At 61.6% G+C, this 19,060-nt stretch overlaps 5 protein-coding genes across 5 annotated transcripts; all 5 read right to left on the minus strand.

Moving 5' to 3' along the window:
* Window positions 1-109: 109 nt before the first annotated feature.
* Window positions 110-6,181, minus strand: LBRM_19_0010 (conserved hypothetical protein; the record flags this gene model as incomplete). The annotated part of the gene is made up of 1 exon (XM_001562151.2): window positions 110-6,181. One exon carries the CDS (start codon window positions 6,179-6,181, stop codon window positions 110-112), a length of 6,072 nt encoding a protein of 2,023 aa, XP_001562201.2.
* A 465-nt stretch (window positions 6,182-6,646) lies between these two features.
* Window positions 6,647-7,597, minus strand: LBRM_19_0020 (conserved hypothetical protein; the record flags this gene model as incomplete). Its single annotated transcript, XM_001562154.2, has 1 exon — window positions 6,647-7,597. The coding sequence occupies one exon, from the start codon at window positions 7,595-7,597 to the stop codon at window positions 6,647-6,649; it is 951 nt and encodes a 316-aa protein (XP_001562204.2).
* Window positions 7,598-8,203: 606 nt separating this feature from the next.
* LBRM_19_0030 (conserved hypothetical protein) lies at window positions 8,204-9,697 on the minus strand (the record flags this gene model as incomplete). The annotated part of the gene is made up of 1 exon (XM_001564049.2): window positions 8,204-9,697. The coding sequence occupies one exon, from the start codon at window positions 9,695-9,697 to the stop codon at window positions 8,204-8,206; it is 1,494 nt and encodes a 497-aa protein (XP_001564099.2).
* Window positions 9,698-10,689: 992 nt separating this feature from the next.
* LBRM_19_0040 (conserved hypothetical protein) lies at window positions 10,690-13,650 on the minus strand (the record flags this gene model as incomplete). Its single annotated transcript, XM_001564050.1, has 1 exon — window positions 10,690-13,650. The coding sequence occupies one exon, from the start codon at window positions 13,648-13,650 to the stop codon at window positions 10,690-10,692; it is 2,961 nt and encodes a 986-aa protein (XP_001564100.1).
* Window positions 13,651-17,011: 3,361 nt separating this feature from the next.
* On the minus strand, window positions 17,012-18,757 carry LBRM_19_0050 (NADH-cytochrome b5 reductase-like protein; the record flags this gene model as incomplete). Its single annotated transcript, XM_001564051.1, has 1 exon — window positions 17,012-18,757. The coding sequence occupies one exon, from the start codon at window positions 18,755-18,757 to the stop codon at window positions 17,012-17,014; it is 1,746 nt and encodes a 581-aa protein (XP_001564101.1).
* Window positions 18,758-19,060: the final 303 nt, after the last annotated feature.

Genomic DNA, 19,060 nt, shown 5'->3' on the forward strand with positions numbered 1-19,060 from the left:
TCGACGCGCACAACAACAAAACACCAGCCGTAGCGGGGGAAAGACAACCCAGACGAAGCGCCGACATGTGCGTCGAAACACTCAAGTGCGTCTTTACTTCCGGTCTCCTTCACGCCCTCCGCCGCTGTGAGGACGAGGCGCGAGCGCCACTTGCACCACTACTGCCCTTGCCGCCTGGGCTTCTGGAGATGCCGTCGCTGACGAGATTACCAGTCCCTGCTGCACCAGGAACAACCGAAGCGTTGTTCGACGCTCCACTTAACTGCGAGTATGACAGCAATGGCCCCAGACTAGGCACCATGTGCATCAGCGGCCGCAGCAGCGAGTGGTGCAGGAAAGAGCGCAGGCGCTCCTCGAATGGGTCAAACACGTTTGGCTGCTTAAAGCCGCACAGGACGCACAGTAAATCGCAGAAGCCCTCGAAGGTGAGAACCTGCGTGCGTCTCCGCTGCGTTGCAGGCGCATCTGCGGAGTCGGTGGCGGTGCCTGGATCGACGATGCGCACCGCACGGTAGAGTGGCCGTCGTGACGATGACGGGAGGTTGTCGAGACCGCCGCTGAGGCGCGCCAGTCGATCGGCCTCCTTGCGGTTGGTTATGGCCACCTCCTCGTTCGCCTGGCGCAGCACCGAGCACTTGGAAAAGAGCTCGTAGATGAGATATTGTGAGAGCTCGGTGCTGGTGAGCATCGCATCGCGCAGCAGCCGAAGCACATCCTTGCGCACCATCCCTGGCTCCCCCAAAACCTCCTTGCTATACGCCTGGTACACAAGAAGCAGCGCCGGGGCGCTATTCTGCAGTACTGCCTGTGTCTTGACGCCGCGCGTGAGCTGGTGGAGAATAAAACGAGGATCGGCAGCCTGCAAGTGAGCAGCGGAGCTCGGTAGCACAAAGTCTTGCATCATCCGTCCCAAAGCCTTCATAAGGGAGCAGTAGGTTGGTTTGCTGCTAAAAATATGGTGGCTGGGGTTCGTTTCGTCGCCGCCCTGGGTGAGAGAGGCTGGCCACCCGAGCAGCCCGTCGTCGCTACTTGCGAAGGCGCTGCACTCCTTGCTGCCGACAAAGGTCGCTGTTGAGGATGCTGGTAGCGCTACTATGCTTTCTAGAGTGGCAGGAGTGAAGGACGGGTACAGACGATGCGCCAGCAGCACCAGTGCGATCACAAACGACGCGTACGTCATGTCCATCTGTATGTCGGGTAGCGCGTGCTGCTGCACCGATGGCTGCGGCGATCGACGCGGCCTTCCGTCACCCTCGCCGTGTTCCTCTGCAGCCCCTGGCGCCATCTTCGGCGACGCATCTCCGGCAGCCCGTGCCGGCTGCAGTACTGCTGGGTCCACTTCACCACGGGCAAACGACACCGCCATGACGGCGCGTTGAAAGAGCTCTGTCACCACCTCCATGTCCACTGCCTGCAGCTGAGGCCCTGGGTCGCGTGTCCTCAGGGACTGCATCGGCATCGGTGACTGACCCGATTTGTGTCTCCTGAGCTTCGCAGTATCGTGCACGGCGAAGTCCTCCCTCTCTGAGCTAGCCATGCTGATCAGACCGAGATCACTACACAGCATGCGCCAGCTGCCGAGGTCGAGAACCGGAAGTGCGAGATGGGCGGAGAGGGTTGCGCGCTGCACGAAGAGCGAGAGAAGATCGTTCTGCCAAACACCAGTGATGGCATCCGTCAGAGACTCTGTCTCGGTGGTGGCGTCGATCAGCTGCCCTTGGTGCGTCTGCAGTTTGGCTGTTCCATCATCCATGGAGGTGAGAGAGGCGACGAGGGTCTCGCTCGCCAGCGCGTCCAGGTAGGCCTTCTGTCGCTGCTCCACGCATTGACGGATGAGCGGGTGCTTGATGGAGAGGATTTCCTTGCCATCCTGACGGAGCCCCAGCAGCAGCGCCGGGGCTGACGCGCACGGCCCGGTGAAGACTCCACGGCTCAGCCCGCCGTATGTGCGCACTGGCACTAGGCAGCTGAGCGTAACGTGCCAGCGGTGCAGCTCCAGCGAGCGGCGCAGCGCCATGGCGAGGTTGCTCAGCATCGCGGCTAGCTCAGGGCTCTCGAATGCATCACTTGGCCAGAAGCCGCCTCGGAGCAGAAAGGGGTGTGCCTGTGTGCCGAAGACGGGAAGGCAACGCTCACGGAAGAGCTGCCACGGCGTCTTGTCCTCTGTCGGCAGCTGACGCAGCATGTCGGCTTCGATCGAGTAGCCAGTCGGCTGTACCAGTGCAAGCGTCGCCCCCACCTCTGCCGGGTTCTCGCCCCCTCGTGTGGCATCTCGGAGACTGTCGGTGGTGGTGCCGTTGAGCTCGGCCGGCGTCGCTTGACCGCCACTCCAGAGGTGCAGCAGCGCACTTCGCTCTCGCTTCGCGTTCTGACGACTCTTATGGTGGAAGGGATGTGCAAAGCGGACGTACAGAAGAGAAATGAGTGTGATGACAGCTGACCTCTCACCGCGCACGACAGCGTACGGGTCGACCACGGTGTGGAGCGGTAACGGCGCTGACAGCGTAGGTGGCGGCGCCGCGGCGGCTCGCAGCGACCGCCTCGCACCCCCCGCCTCCGCCGTGCTCAGACGAGCGTCAACACTGGGCTGACTAATGCTGTTCTCACTGTTTGTAGAGTTCATCCACCACATTTCGTCCTGCTGCTGCGCCGTGACGTCTTGGCCAGTCATGAGCTCTGTCGCGAAGGTGAGAAGGTGAGACATGCACTCCGCAGGTGGCATGGCCAGCAAGTCACCAAAGCATTCGGCATACACGGGAAAGGGTGGGTTGAGTTGCACGCCGTGTTGCTCCAGCAGCTGACGCCGGCGATCGATGCCATCCAGCCTGGCTCCGGCAAGGTTGTCCATGCCCGACTGGCTGGTGATGCCAGGTTTCACCTCGGCAGCCGACGTCGTGGTGCGGTACCGCGGAAGGGCGAGGTAGTAGAGAAGCCGACTGAGCAGTACCCCGCTCCGGGCCTCCTCGCTGAAGCTGCTGAAGCGCTCGGCAAGAGGGCCATCCTTCATGTCGTCGAGGCACTGCAAGTCGTCGAGGCAGCTGTTGGCCCAGTCTGCGAGGATGATGAGGGCGTCAGGGAGCTGACAAGTGGAGCGCAGCACAGTCGGGGCGATGCGGCTGAACAGCCGCTCCTCATCTCTTTCACTGCCTGGCGAAGAAGCGTGGCTGCTCATGAGGTGAGGTGTCCTTGGCATAGTGGCTGCCGCCCTTTGTCCATCCACCGTCGCCTCAGCTGCCATGCCGGACTTGGTGGCCTGAGACGAAGCGTTTCTGCGCTCGTCCTCGCCGCACTTGTCGTCGTCATTGAAGCTGTCCCCTGTGCCGTAGCGATCCGCCTGCACGCGCGCCTCGTCGGCATCTTCCGCTGCTGCTGTCGATACCTCGCACATGTCTCCGACAACGCGCAGTACGGTGCTTTGCCAAGGGCGGTGCCGGTGGGCGCGCAGGCGAGATTGCAAGTGCTGTAACCGACGGTTCTTCTGCGTGATTGTCATGAGTTGCTCTTGTGTGGTATTGAGTGCCTCCAGCTTGTCGCGCAGCAGCTGCAGCGTTCCTTCCTCCAGCTGCCCATTCCGCTGACGCAGGCCACTGTTTGCAGCTTCGATCTTGCGCAGTCGTCGTGATTGCACGGTCAGCTCTGTGCGGAGATACAAGTTGGCCTGATCCATTTCGCGCAGCTTCGCTAGCATCGCCTGGAAGAGAGGGTGCTCCGGGACGTCCGCGCTGTCGTCGTCTCGGCTAGCAGTAGTCTCCGCCAAGGATGTGTTGATGCCAGACGTGGCGTACATGTATGGCGCTGTAGAGCGCGCGTGGTACGACCTGTTGTCCTCGTGGGTTTCGTCTGCGCGAGACTCAAGGTAGACGAGCTGTGTCAGCGTGCCGGCGCCATCGATGGCGTCGTTCTCCTCACTACTGCCCTCATCCTGGTCTTCGCTGCTGGCGTCGCGCACAATGTACTTCTCCATCACGCCACCTCCCCCGCTTTCCTTCTCTCTCGAAACGGAGTCCTTGTCTGCGGGGGCGCTGCTGCCATGCGAGTCGCCAGCGCCAGCCGCCCCTACTCCCTGCTGCGGGGGCTGCCGTGCCGACTCCTGACCGCCGGCCTTCTGCCGCATAAATGAGAGACAAACACGACTGTGGCCCGCACCCTTCCGCTTTGCGGCGTGGCTGTCGTGGCGAGGGCGACCGAGAGGAAGCGGCAGGGACGCCTGCGCCCATCCTACACGGGTGTCCACCACCGTGGACGCGGCACTGACAAGGACGCCCGTTGTTGAAGATCCTTCACGGCTGCCAGCCGTAGGTTCCTGCACCCCTTGCCCGCTCTCCTGCTGCTGACCACGAGACTGCATGGCAGCAACGGGTGGAGCTGAGGGTTGGGGACTACATATGAGTAGAGCCGTTGCCACTGTCGCTGCATTGCCCAGGTGTGCTTGGCTGTCCTGCTGCGCTGAGAGCCTCGACTCGTTGAGAAAATTGATGTACGCCGCCTCCATGCGTGCTTCACGCACACGCTGCTGCCTGCGCTGCACCTCTTGCCGCCACGCGCTGAACACCGACTGCAAACGAACGCGTCCCCGCAGTCGGGCGACGACGCGCTCCGTTGCGACTTGCCTAGCGAGGGACTGGCGCTGCTGTATGACTTGGTGTACCCAAGCACGCATTGTCCACGACTTCACGACGCCCTCAAGGTAACTGGTGTCGGCCTGGGCCTGTACCGCTGCACCTGTCAGACTCTGTTGCTGCTGCACGCGCAGTGGCAGGGTGGCAAGGTGCGTGACCTGCTCGCTCAGCGTCCCCAGTCGCGGCCGCACAGCTGCCCACCCAGCGTAATCAGTGTACATGTGAGGGAGGATGTACTGTCGGAAGAGGTGACCGGCGAATTCCATGCCTGGCACGCATGCCTCCGCCTTCTCAATCATGCTGGAGAGCAGCGCGACACTGACTGCTGCCTCCAGTCGCAGAATAGAGGCAGGGACGGGGCTGTCGCAGGGGAGAGTGACGACGGAGACGCCAGCCCTGGTTGGCAAGTCCGTTGGCACTTGTCGCTTCACTTCCTCCGCCAGTGCGCGCTCCGTGTTGAGGGCGGCCTGCAGCACCTCGTGACGCTGCGCCTCCGACAGTGCCTGCTGGGCCTCTACTTCATCCGCTTCCTCCGTGGAGCGGCTTGAAGTGTTTGCGAGAGCGGTATGCCGTCCTGCGTCGTGGTCTCCACCGAGCGTGTCCTTCACGGTGGCGACTGCGGCGGTGGCCTTGCTGTCCTGGGCCTCTATGAAAGAGGTGCTTGTCTGATGAAGGACCACCTGCAGCGCCTGCAGTAGCGCCGCCATCTTGTGAAGTGGCACTGGGGATTCCGCCGACGGTGTCGGGGGCACCCGACTCGTTTGCTGTTGCTGGCGCTGAATCTCCAGCTGCCAGTGGTGCTCTTCCGCCGTCAGTAATCCTCGTACCGCTTGCTCGAGAACCGGACTCAGCTCCTCGTCGAGGGCTGCCACATGGCGGTGGTGGAGTCGTATTGTCTGTCGCTCATGCCACCACCGGTGCAGCGGGTGATTGAAGGATGCCTTCGCGGCATAAGCCGATTCTGTGGAGGAGGTGAAGCTTGGCGTACTGCGCATCCACAGCGCCATCTGCCGTGTCTCGGTGGGGCTCAGGTCTGGTGCCACAATGCACTCCGTGGCTGCCACTGGCAAGTTCACGAGGGCGTCATGGAGCGATAAATACACGCCGCCAGTAGCGCTGGCCTCAGCACCAGGCGGCGAAGACAGTTTTGCTGTCTGCTGGCTTGCATCGCCATTACCGCTGTTGTTGTTCCTGTTGGGCTGGACACGAGCAGGGACGAGGGCTGCGTAGACGCGCGGGGCTGCTACAGATGGCACGCGTATTGCTTCAATGCCGCTTATTGACGCTGCGGCGGTAGTGGGTTGAGCTGCCCTTCGACTGTGGTGCTCCGGCCCAGCCTTAGCGAGACTGCGTGTTGTTGTCGTCGCCGTAGCTTTATCTCTGGTCGATATTTGTAGATGAGGCAGTGACGATATGGACGTCGCTGCCGCGCTCGGCGGGACGGCCGTCGTGTTCGCATAGGACACCGGGCGCAGGCGGAAGGCATTTACATCGTCATGAGCAAACGTATACGACGCGGGGGGCAGCCGCTGCTGTGAAGCGCGTGGCGGGTAGGAGGGCATCACTGCAGCAACACCAAGTTAGCTCGCAGAGGAATGCTGCGAGTCAGTGAGCGCCTCTCCGTGCGTGCGATTGTGGCAGTGGTGCGCGGGAAGGGAAGGAAAAGGGACCGGATCAACAAGACGGATTACATAGGGGAGTGACCATGCACCGTCAGAGCCGGCATGTGGCGACGCGAAGGTGGAGAGGAGACCAGGCGCAAGCATACGCGCTTACCACGCTCGTAAGGGTGTCGGCTTAAGGGTCCATGCGTGTGGCGAGTCAAAGTGGATAGGAGGGGGGAGGGCAGAGGATGCAGCTTAAGCACAGTGGCGCTGGGGGAGAGCAAAGCATAAAGAGGTCGAAGGCGAAGGAGAGAGGGAAAAGTCTCCCCCCATCACACCAACCGCGAAGGCCAACAAAGCACACCATTGGAGCGGCAGGGTGATAAAACGCGACGACGGTGATGCCCCGCCACGTCGCCATTCTCACGCCTCGGCCACGGTGACGTACACAGTGGTAGGAAACAGGCGAAATACCCGATGCACCACGACGTAGAGCACCACCAGTACGAACAGCACGGCAGACACGCGCAGCAGCAGATCGTCGCGTGACTGCACTCTCAGCAGTGTACGCACCATGCGCTGCGCCATCTCCATCGATGAGTGCACATCTTGCAGTGACTGCTGAAGAGTCGCGAGAGACTCACTGGAGCCGGCAAGCCCCTGCACCGCCGTGTCCATCTTCTTGAGCTCCACTGAAAGCATGGAGCGCGTGTGGAGCAGCGAGCGAAGCGCCGCCGCGGTCCTGGCGGCCGATTGATCTGAGGTGGACGTCCTGTCACCTTCGCAGACGTTGCTCGTGTCCTCCACTTCAGCCACAGAGCGCGGAAGCACGCGGCGAAGGTCGATACGGGCCTTCTCCAATCGCATGTGCAGTTGGTGCTCCTCTTTCGTCGGTGCCCGACTCTCCTCAGAAGGTGGTGCAGCCTGAGTAGAGGGAGAGGCCGAAGGCCCTGACCGCTGCTGGTGTCCCTGGTGTCGCTCACGGTCCCGCTGCTCTCGCACCGCCTCTAATGCCCGAAGCACCTGCTGCGCGTGTGCAACGGCAATCGAGAGGGCACCGTGCAGGCGCTGCGTACGACTCGACACGAAGGCGTGGTGCGTTGTGATGAGCTCGCGTTGTGCCCGGTCCGCACGGTGAGCCAGGGCGACAAGTACCTCAGTCGTTCGCGACGGCAACGGCGACGCTGCCGCAGCGCGTGCTGCGGAAGCCACCTCCATGAGAGGGGACACTAGGAAAAAGCAGCCTTGTTGCGCAGTACACTCAGTTTGTGCAAATCTACGGATGTGTGCCAGCACGGGGTGAAGGGGGGGGCGAGGGGGAGGTTTTAAGGAAGTGGGGAAGCTCACACAGAGCAAGTGAGCGGAATAGTGCATACCCTCTCAGAGGTGCGATGCGTGCCGCCGTGAGAAAGTGCAGATGGCCTAACCCAGCACGCAAGCCATGGCGATGGTGGGATGGGGCCGCAGTGAGAGAGGCTCCCCCATATGTATGCGAGTCGTGGTGGTGTAGATTGAAAGTGCGGTTCAGTGCCCACCAGCAGAGGCGTTCTCTCTCACTGAACCCCAACTAGGCTCCGGTAAGCCGTGTGTGTGTGTGTACACACGCACCCGTGCAGAGAAGATCAACGGCGGAGACAGCAGTGAGACAAAGGGGTCCCCATAACGTCTTCCCGTGCACCCCACAGACACCCGCACGCTTCGGAGCGTGAGCAACACGCCACTGTGATCCGCAGAGTCAAGCGAAACACGCCGGCACCGTAGACGCCGGCATCCCACCTCAGCAACGAAAAACTGAGGGCCTATACCCGAGAGGTGCAGGTGCGGCAGCCTCGCCTTCGCCCTTTCTCGCCGCTGCTGCTCCCTGCAGACCTCCCACCATATGCTATCACGCAGAGTGAAGTGAGGGCATCAAGCCGACCGTGGCTCGCGTTAAGCTTCCGGTGCCACTTGCCACTACGCGGTGGCGCCAAAGAGTTGCCGTCATGAGAAGTCTTTTCCATCAGTTTTCGACTGATGCCCCGTGGTGGGCTCGAGAGTGAAGAGGCGCAGTAGCTCTGTCACTATTGCACTGGCGCTGTGGTCGTGTAGAGATGTGGTGCGGCACCGAGCAGCTGTAGAGGTGCGAGAGCCCGTTTCACCCCCTCGCTGCTGCTGCTCTGCTTGATCCCCTCCCATTGCTGTATTGGAGGCCATGAATTCGGCGGCTAACGCGCACGCCACAATGCGCGCGTACCGCTCCTGCCAGGGTCGGGTTTCCTTATCGAAAGTGCAATCCAAGTTGTGGGTCGCTATCGCACTGCCATCACCGTTGCTTCGCTTGTCGTGTGGCGGTGGCAGCAGAGGTCGCCATGGCGCAGGACAGCGATAGTCGGGCACGGCTCCACCATTCGGGTGCTCATTTCCGCTCTCGCTGCCCTCGTCTTCATGAACAGGGTCAAGGTGAAAGAGCTGCCGCGAGACATGCTGGCGATGCTGCTGCAGCGGTGTGCTTGGCGAGCGTACGTCTGTACCCACATAATCCTCTCTTCCGCAGGAAGCCCTTTCACGGGGTTTCGCCATCCCCTCTGTCTCGGCACCATCAGCTTTACACTCCGACTTGACATTGGAGAACACGCTCAACAGGTAGCTCATCGCGTCCTGGCCATCGAACTTCACCTGCGGCGTCTCGAACGGCGCATCCCGCGTCAGCTGTGCAGAAGTGCGACGACGCCGGGTGAGGGCGCTGCCATGACTGCTCTTCTCCAGCCCTGATAGCCGCGACGATGTCCAAAAACTACCCACTGTTGCCGTCTCGCCGGGCGGGCGACAATCGTGAACAGGGCTCGGTGTTAGACCAACGTTGGTCTTATCGCTGAGGCTGCTAACATCGCACATGGTAGATGAACAAGCGAGCGCCGCCGAAGTGCCTCGCTGCCCGCTCGGTTTGCCGGTGGAGCTCATTAGCAGCGGAACAGCAGCTCCTGCTGCACTGCGCTCTGGGCTATGCCGAGTCATTGCGGTAGACTCTGGAGAGAACTCCATGGTGGAGCTGACGTCCATGTCCTCGGCAGAGTCGATGGAGGACACCTGCGGCGTCGACGGTACTGGGGCAGTGAGGTGCAGTTGAGAGTCTCCGTGCGTTATTTTCAGCTGTGTGGCTGCTTTAGCCGCGGCGTGATGCGTGCGGTGATGCCGCGACCCCTCCACCGACACACTGAGACTTTCTGTCGTGAGGGCAACTGCTGTACCATTGAGCTTTCCACCACCACCACCACCTCGCCGCCGACGACGGCGCTGCCGGTGTTGACTGGCGTGCAAGGCCGTTCGCAAGGTGTGAATATCCTCCTCCTGCTCCAGTAGCTGCTGAGAGAGCTGAAGAAGGAGCCGCTCGTATTGCTGCAGCATGTCATCTATGTCCACTGTCGTGTAGTCCGAGGAAACCGTCGACATCACGGTTGAGTTTCTTGCCTGCACCCGCGTGTGCGACAGCGACATTGGCTTGCGCTCCCAGAGTCTGGAGCCGTCAAAGATTCTATACAAGATGATCAGCCACCAAACCACAGGTGCACTCGTGCAGGAAGGCTTATGAATGAATGAGTGAATGTTTGTGCACCGGCGAGCGTGGCTGAGTAGGCCGTAGGTCAACTTTTCTATGAGTTTGCCTTGCGCTCTACTGCTAAACGGAAGAGCCTCTCAGAGGGCGGAGCGAGTGTGGGAGAGAGAGAGAGAGGAATGACGGGTCCGTCTACCTCGCACTCACTCACCAGCACCTTGTGTCAGTGCCTCCGCCAAGGTGTGTTGGCGGCTTGATGGCTGAGGAAGAGGGAGGGAGGGAGGGGGCTGAGTAAGGCGACAACGCGAGGGAAGAGGAACATCGAGCGCACCAGCCGGTTCATCTATCAGCGCTTTTTCAGCGGCCCAAGTGCTTCGTTGAAAGGGAGGGGGGGGGTCACTTCGCTCCGAGGCGGCCGAGACGTATACCATTAAGACTGAGCAAAGCAAGCGACACGAGGAGAGTGCAGGGGGTACGACGCGCGAAGGGGAGGATGGTGATGGTTATGGCTGAGATCCTCATGCGCGTACCTGCTCGTCAGTGGATGGAAGAGATACGCAGACACACATACCGAGACGGTAGAATCCTACGGCTGGTGTTGACTTAACGCCTTTGCTGATACTTGCACCCTCAACGGTACACGCCTGATGGGTCTGTTGGGTTTCTCTCCCTGGGCCTGCCCCCCCCCCCCCCCCCCCCATCCCCACACCTCCACAGATGCACACCACGCTGTGACTGAATGAGTTGTGTTGTCACCCCCGACACCGAAGCGCTGCCGTTGCTTCTGTGCAGCCAACCTCGCCGTGGGCCTCCAACAACAGTTCTTCGCTCTAGCGAGCACACAGAGAACGTCCCCTCCACCACCACCACCTCCTCCTCTTTTCCATGTGTACACGCTCGACAGGCCCGAATCACCTCTGCTCGTTGGGCTCGGTCATAGAAGGTCGTTGAAGGGGTCGGAGACGTATGCGCCAGACGACATGCAGACGCGGAACTCACCGCGACTCCACTTACTGGTCGTGGAGAAGTAGCGGCCCATGTTCTGGAGGGTGCGCTCCTCCGAGTCGAAGAGGCCGCCGAGGCAGGCGCTCTTGTGCTGTACGCACCGCAAAGCGAGATTGGCCAGGAACCACTGCGTCTTGTACATGACAGCGTGTCGGTGCACGCGGGAGAGGTGTGAGGGGAGGCAGACGACTTCTCGATCGTCCGGCTGCTTCAAGGAGGTGAAGCGCCTCGTCCGCTCTACCGCGTACTTGAGCGACACAAGGGCAAGCTTGTCCTCCATCGTGTGTCGGATGTGCTGGAGGGCGTAGCTAACGTTTGGCAGAAACGCGAGGTACGTGCCAGCCACGCGCGAGAGCTGCACCGTATCTTCGGAGAAGAGAAGCGTCGCGTACTGGTTCAAGTACGGCGACCACCCAGCTGCGTTAGAGAGAGCGAGCTGCGGCACAGCGGTTGACGCTTCAGTAGAGACGAGGGGATGAGCAGCGATTTCGGCTATATCGTGCGCGGCTGTGGTCGCTGTGAAGCGCGTCGAATTGCCGGCTCGCCAGCGCTCACGCTCTGCCATCTTGCGATAGTGCAGCTGTGCCGCCTTCAGGTGTGCCACCCACTCCACCGTGCACAGCCCGTCGCCCAGTCCTTGCGTGATGTCCATACGCTGCTCCTCGACGTCGTTCTCGCGCTGTGTCGCGACCTTGCGCAGGTTCGCCATGAGGTCCGCTGTCTCGGCTTCGGATGCGGTAGCCAGGCCGGCATTGCGGCGTGTCGGTGTCTGGGGGCTCGGCAGCAGCGTGAACTGAAGCCACTCCTTGCAGAAGACGCGGTAGAAGGTGTTCCTCTGAACAGCGTAGGCATCGCCAAGCCCCAACTGGCTGCTGACAAGCGCCTCGCACAGAGTCGTGAAGGGTGGGGAGGGGGTGGAGGTGTTTCTTCCCTGCGCTGAGTAGTGAGTGCTGTGTGACGGCGCTTCGGATGTGTGCCTGGAGCGGCGGAGCCATAGCGGAGCCGGAATGCGAATGCCGTAGAGAGGCGCACGTTGGCAGTGGAAGTGAGCAGATGCGCTATACGCCACAATGGGCAGGCCGTGCTGCACCCGCAGTTCACTCGTTGCAGTCGCCTCAGCGCCAGCGGTAGCCCTGGCGTTGTTGGTGGTTGTGGCGGCGCTTGCGATGGGGGTGTCGGGCACGGGTTTGGGAGCTGACTCCGCCACGGAGGGCGATGCCGTGGTGGGGAGCTGAATCCTCTGCACGTAGGCGATCAGTTGAGATTGCAGCGCCGCCTCGCGCTCCGGCTGACGCCATTCCTGCGACGCGTACACTCGAAGGTGGTAAGCGTGTACGTCCTCTGCGGCGCCGCTGCGCGCCTGGTCCACCACCATCGTTGGCAGATTTGGAAAGGCGTTCTTCGAGAGCGTCTGAAGAGCCAGCGTGATCTCGCGCTGCACAACACTGCCATTCGAAGAGTCTGATGCGCTGGGGTCAGCCGAGTTGGCGCGTCCAGTGGATGTGGCGCCCGTCGTGTCTGCTGCGCCACCGAAGACAAGTCCGCTCGCCTCCGTCAAGGTCCACCGTAAGTCGTGGAGAACGACGTACTCCGTCACGACAAGCCGGAAGCCGTGCAGAAGTGCAAACGCCAGCTTGGTCAGCTGTGGACTGTTCAGTGATGTGTGCGGAAGTCCCGCAACGCGTACACGCGGCAGCAGCTTCGAGGTAGAGGTCAGCTCCGCAACAGAGGGGGCTGCTGCTCCCTCCTGCTTGCTGCACGCCGCGCGCCACCACGCCTGCACCACAGCCTCCTCCCTCTTCTGCGTCGCCACCTCTAGCACCCTGTTGTGAACAAGGAGCCACTCGTGGAAGCTGGCGTGCTGCGTCACACCCGACCGGTAGAGGCCCACAGTGGCCCTCTGCAGCAGCCGGGCTTCTTTGTCATGAACGCGATTGGTGGCATCGGCAGAGAGATGCGGTGTCGTCAAGGGTGGATCGGCCAGGACTGTAAGAACGGAGAACGAGTGACTCAAGCGAACGCTGCCACCACCTTTCACCCAGGGCGCAGGACGTGGAGGTGGTACATCGCTGGGATGCATCTCCTTCTCCTCTTGCGATTTCTGCGGCTGCTGTGATGAGACATGCTTGACAGGGGTCGGTTGGTGCTGCTGCTGCTGTGACGACTGATTGCCGATGGTGGCACTCGTGTGAACCGGTGAGCCCAGCAGCTCTTCCATTGACGGATCCGACGTCTCCGCGCCGGCTGCCATTTCTGCGGTATTGCCCTTAGCCCCGGCTGACAGGCTTGCGTCGGCCACCTGTTCCTGCGGGGGCGAATATGTCGACTCGAAAGCTGATGAGGTGCCGTCAGGTGCGCTTAGGGGCGGGGAGGCGGTGACCAAAGGCACCTCCGTTGTGGGCGACCGCGACTCTTCGCCGATGCCATCTCCTTCGTTGGATGGCGTTGCCGCAGCATCATTCTTCCAGCTGTCAACCACAGCCTCAGTGGAGACTGGTGGCCGCAACGTTGTACAATTCTTCTCCAGCCGCTGCGGCGCTGTTGTAGACGCCACCACACGTTGCCCAGCCTTCATGTCCTCTACCTTCGTATTGCCAACAGAAGTAGTGGAGGGAGCGGGGCCCAACGCTGGTCGTGCTAGGAGAAGCTGAGCGACGAGGAGAACCGTCAACAACAGCGCAACGCCGATGACCCAGTACCGACGCCACAGCATGCGGCCGCGTCGTTGGAGCCACACAGATGTCACCCCTCTCGTAACGCCGACTGCGGCTCGTCCGTGGGTGGTGGCAGAGCGCTGTGCCGCACAAGATTTCACTTTTCGCCAAGCATCCGCACTGGCCGGCTTCATCCGCACCACCACCTCTGCATCCTCATCAGAATACATGGGCATCTTTGGGTGTGTGCTCCGACAAGTGCATCGCGGCGAGGCAACAGCGACGCACGCACAGCTGAAGTGCGTTTGAGGTGAGTATGCATAAAGGCCTACTTTACCTCGCCAGCGTGTGTGTGTGTGAGAGGGAGAGGGGGTGGAGGGAGGGGGTGGAGAGAAAGGGGAAGAGAGTTGCACCGAGGCCGTGAGCGAGTCCGCACATTCTTCGTAATCGATCCGATTTCTGGGCGATGTGTGCCGTGCGATCCTGCAGTCCACATCGAGGCCATACCGGCAGGAGTAGAGCGCGTCTTTTACACCAAAGTATTGATACGCGTAGATGTTGTGTATGCGCAGGAATGAGTGTAGGGTCACGCGTCTGTTCAGCTTCCGGTCCCAGCTCGCCGTGTTGGTAGTTATACCCCTCCGCGCTAGGCATACGAGATCACGGCTCGGCCGCCCTGCGGAGTTTTCGCCGGATTTTATGCAACGCCCCGTGGGCCACGTATGGCAGGTGAGCCAATGGAGTCATGGAGCGCCATCAACATGAAGGTGACCCGCGGCTCCAGCAGAGAAAGAGAAGACCCCCAACGCGAATCGCACCGCCCGGAGCGCTGCTGCACCCGTGTTGTCGGCGGGGACGTGTCGTCCCCAACGCGTGCCGGTAATGGCGGCTTGCGCTGTCGCCCGGTTACGCACGCGGACAGCACGTCGAAAAACGCCACCGCTTGGAGAACAGCCGCCGTGACCCCTTCGAGAAGCCACCAGCATTGGTGAGCCGAAACCAGCACGACACGGGCCCCCAACTGCAGTCGTAGGCAACCACTGCAAGCGCACACCTGAGAAGGGGGGGGGGGGCGACTTCGCTTGTCTTTGGCGAGAGTGCCGCTGCGCCGGCCGGCCGCCTGAGTCGCCGGCACCGCTGCCTGCTTCACGGCGTAGGAGGGGGCGGGCCAGCCAATGCTTCTGCCACCACTTGCACCGCTTCACGCACCAGTCTTCACCCCACTGCCATGGCTCTCCGGCGGTCGGCTGTCCCCCGCCAGCGGCGCGGAACACGGAGAGAGGGCCCTTGGCACCTCAGACATAGGTGCCTCGTACACCACCCTTCTCAGGTCCGTCACCCCACCAGCGTCGCACAGCGCGCTCGGCCACAGCAAGCCACTTGCTCACCTCTCGTGGCCACAAGATGAATCGCCACCTGGACCTGGCTCGGCGCCGCCCCCACCACGGAGAGGGCGGAGCCGCCCGCGCAACTGCGAAAACCACGGCATCCTGCGACGCCTGCTGCCTCGAGTGTTGCAGCGGCTTCCCCCGACGTCACCGTGGGGCACATGCGCAAAAAGCCTCCACAGTCCCTCCATCCGGCGGCCTCGACCGGCTACAGGGCCGCACACACCCAACCATGCAGCATCCACGGGCCGCTGCACGGTTGGCATGGAGCGGCGCTGGTGGTGGGTCGTCCGCTAAGGTCGCCGCCCACTCCTCGTCCGCTACAGCGGAAGCGCGCCAGCGAACCAGTCCTCAGATGGCGTGCCCCCGCCAGGACCTCCAGGGGGTGGAGGTCCGCTCCTCTCTTCACGCCGTGCGCTGGGTAAGTGCGCCGTGCTAAGCTGTCTCTCATTCTGAGGGGTAGGGCACGGGAGCAGCTTCTCGTCCCTCTTTTCCTCGCTTCCCGCGGCCTCGGTGAGTGTGGCGCCGAAGGACTGGGGTGGGGGGCCGTTCGCTGCCAGTTGGAGAATGGGCTGACCCAGGCGGGGCTCGTCGTGCTGCGACACCTTGCTTGAGTTCAGCAGGTCGAACGCGGAGGAGGGCTTTCGGAGGAGCACCCGTCGATCCTCTTCGGTGGGTGCCAGTTAGCAAGGGAGCTCCTCAAAGGCGGCAACATCGATGCTCCCCCAGGCCTGCCGCAACTCGTCGCAAGCCAGCATCCGCTTCTTCCCCCTGGCAGCGGGCGCGGTCGGCCCCCATGAATCCGCTGAGAACGGTCTCAAGGCGGGTGCTGTGGACGAGGACCTCAGGGCGATAGATGTACTCCCCGGACACCTGCACCCCCTCCCTCTGCAGCTGCATGATTTCGTCCTTCGGTGTCAGAATCTCGACGTGCGTAGGACAGCCACCTTTTCCCCACCCTTCCAAGCCTATGGAGCACGATAAATAGCCAGTGCCATTGGGGTTGGGCTCCTCAAATGTGAGGTCGCGCGAGGCTTAGCCACGCATGAGAAGTCCGTGCGCCGCTGGCTTTCCGGCATCAGCCCATCGGGGCTCAACGGAGACGGTGCCCTCCCCGTTGCACCGTGAAGAGCCCAGCCCCAGGCAGAATAGTTCTGTCTGGCATAGTCTCTGGAGCGTGGGAGCGGGATGGAGTAGAGTGAGGACCGGATGTGCATGACCCCTTTTAACTCTTTTCGTCTCCCTACTGCGGCTGATGGACACACTTGCTGGCGTAAGGGGGAGAGAGGAGAGAGAGGGGGGCGGGTGAGAGTGAGCCCTTAGCCCTCACTGCCCAAGGCACCTCTTCACCATTGTGCGCGTGCCTGCGTGTGTACGTGCCCGGGTGCGCAGGGGCCGCGCGCTTCCGTGATATATGTGAGCCGCTACGCACTGCTGCACGGACAGGCTGCGGTGGAGCCTACGGGAGAACACGAAAGGAGAATCACGGCAGACAAGAGGACTGAGACGGAGGGAGGAGGTGGAGAGGGAGGGGAGCCGGTGCACCTGCGGTACACAGGCACGCGCCCAGATGAGCGAGCGAGACTTCACTTGGCTGCTGCATAGTGTGCGCTGAACGCATTGCCCTAGCAAAAGAAAGCGGCGTGCGTCTGCGTCTGCACGTACGCGTGGGGGTCTCAGTGTGCTGTGCGCAGGCGTGACGGCGTAGCGCGTTTCGCTGTGCCTAGGCAGGCAGGGAGGGGGGGGGAGCAGCAGCCAGCAGCAGCCCGAACCACTTGAATCGTCAAGTGAAGCCCGTCCAATGCCTCCATTCACGGGCCGAGGTCAGAAGGGGTCGTGTTGCTGTGCTTCTACCCGAAAGCCTCCGTACTCGGGGGGGGGGGGGAGGAGGGGAGGAGGGCGGTCTTCGCCTCTTTTTACTCTCTCTAGGTCTGCCCCACATCGACGCATACACGCAGAGCTGCTCAGACAAGCTGTGAACCATCGCACTGATGCTCACTGGCCACCATCCCCATAACTGCTCCCCCAAGCACATCTATCGCAAGTCCAGTCTACCAACCGACCGACCACCAGCGACGCCACCGCTGCATCAGAGGGAGCTGAGCTGCACTTCCTAACTTGCCTGTGTCTCCTTCCGAATGTGTCATCAACAACGTCTTCCTTGTCCGTGTGCATCATGATGATGATGATGCGCACGGTGTACGTCTCCTCAATGATCAGCAAGGAAGTGCGTTGAAACACCGAACTTGTACACTTGAGAGGAGGTGTAGCCCATGTCCTTGAGGAAGCCGGAGTAGCGATAGAAGGGCCCTTGCCAGTACGTGTAGTTGCCGACAGAGCTGACACGACCGCACATGACTGTCAGCATCGACTGTGGCGCACAGATGAGCAGCCGAGGGCGGTACGTCACGAGCTGCGGCACAGTGTCACTGCCACCTCCTGCGCCGACTTCCACAGCGCGCACCGGCGGCGGCAGCGCTGCTGCGATCGTTTCGGGATCGATGTTGCCCACATACATGTTCTGTTCGATCGGTGTAGCACTTCCCCTTCGCCGTCCGCCGGCCAACACGTTGTACGAGACTTGAATGCGGCCTTTGTTGTGTGCCTCATACGTCCTGAAGAGGGTGTCCCTGAAGGGGATGTCGGCAGCGGTGTGGTGGCAGTAGAGGAGGGATAGCTTGGTGTCATCCGCCTTGTTCTTGTCTATTATGTTCATGAGCTGCAACGCCACGGAGGCGCCAGAAGTGGTGCACAACACGCCGAGCTCTTTGAACGTGTTCGCCTTGTATGGGAACTCCCGCATCCATCGCCCAAGGTAAACAATGTCGCCCGGCTCGAGGTAGCGTAGACGAGCTGACATGCGTCCGGGGTCACAGTCCTTGATGGCAAACTCGATGAAGCCCCGTTCGTCAGGGTGACTGATCGGGGTGTACCACCGGGAGAGCGAAGAGAGCTCGCGCACATGCCCGCTCATCATCCGAACAGAGCTGACTGGCTCATAGCCGGCGTAGTCGTAGCTGTTTGGCAGGGCAAAGCGGTATACAAGCATGTTGCTGTCCTTCTCCCTGTTCTTCTCCACCAGCGTGATCGGCACCGGCGGTGCACACCAGCTCCACCGCTTCGCCAGCGGCCGGCGCAGCTGCCTGGGCTGCAATACAAGCTTGTACACCGCGTAGCTCACGCCAAACGTCGTAGCGACCACGGCGGCCACGCGGGTTACGTAACCCTTGCTCACGTCATTCAACATGCCTTGAACGGCGCCCGGGATGTCCTGCAAGATGAAGGACCACCGTCGTCGCGATGCCGCAGAACCGCGTCGCTGTTCATCGGCATGCCGTGAGTATGACGCACCGGCCGCCTCGTTGTGTCCGCCGCGCTTTTGCTGGTGGTACTCGAAGTCGGAAAAAGTGCTACCCCTTTCCCCCGGTGCAGGTCGTCGGTGCGACGTGCTGCTCCCCGTCAGTTGCTGCTCCCATGGCGTCGGCGGCATGCGGTGGGGATAAATATCAGCTGACGGGTAAGGAAGCTGCCCATGTATGGGCATCCGTGTGTGTGTGTGTGGCGGTGAGGAAGTGGAAGGTGGAGAGAAAAGAGGGGTGGGTAGAGGGAGAGACATGCATGGCGTCTCGAGGAAACACATCGGTGGGGGCGAATGTGTAGCACCCACACACTCGCCGCCACCGCCCTTCAGGAGGCGACTGCCCCAATGCGTCCCCCATTTCTCCTTTGTCGCCGTTCTCAGCGATCGTTGGAGACGCGGCCACTTGCCGTGCACGCGGCACCATTTTGCGGAAAAATACTGACGCTGTTGAATGTAGGCATGCGAGCCTTTACGCACTTCTGCACGTGACATGGCTAAGACAGCTTTGACAGGTACATCATACATGTACACAGACAAGGCCAAATCAGGAAAGTAAAGGAGCGGAAGGGGGGGGGAGTGTCGGGTCCGCCGCATCGTCGCCTTCACCCAGTAGGCGGTGGGCTAGGGGGGCTCCTGAGTCGGTGAGCCACTTAGCCACCCTACTACTCTCTCGCAACCTCTCCTGCTTCTTGAAGCAATCCGCGCTATCTATCTCACACGCTACCACCGAGAGAGACGCACTCACATCCACCTTGTGGTACGCTACACGAGCACTAACGTGCTCCCATGAGGGCTTCCATGCGAGAACCCCGCACCCCCAACAAGAGAGACAGCGCGCCTTGTATATATGTATGCGCGTGAGGGGTACAAGCGAGCAGACCAGACTATGTGCACTGG

Source organism: Leishmania braziliensis, chromosome 19 (genome assembly GCF_000002845.2).
Source record: "Leishmania braziliensis MHOM/BR/75/M2904 complete genome, chromosome 19".
Lineage (NCBI taxonomy): Eukaryota > Euglenozoa > Kinetoplastea > Trypanosomatida > Trypanosomatidae > Leishmania > Leishmania braziliensis.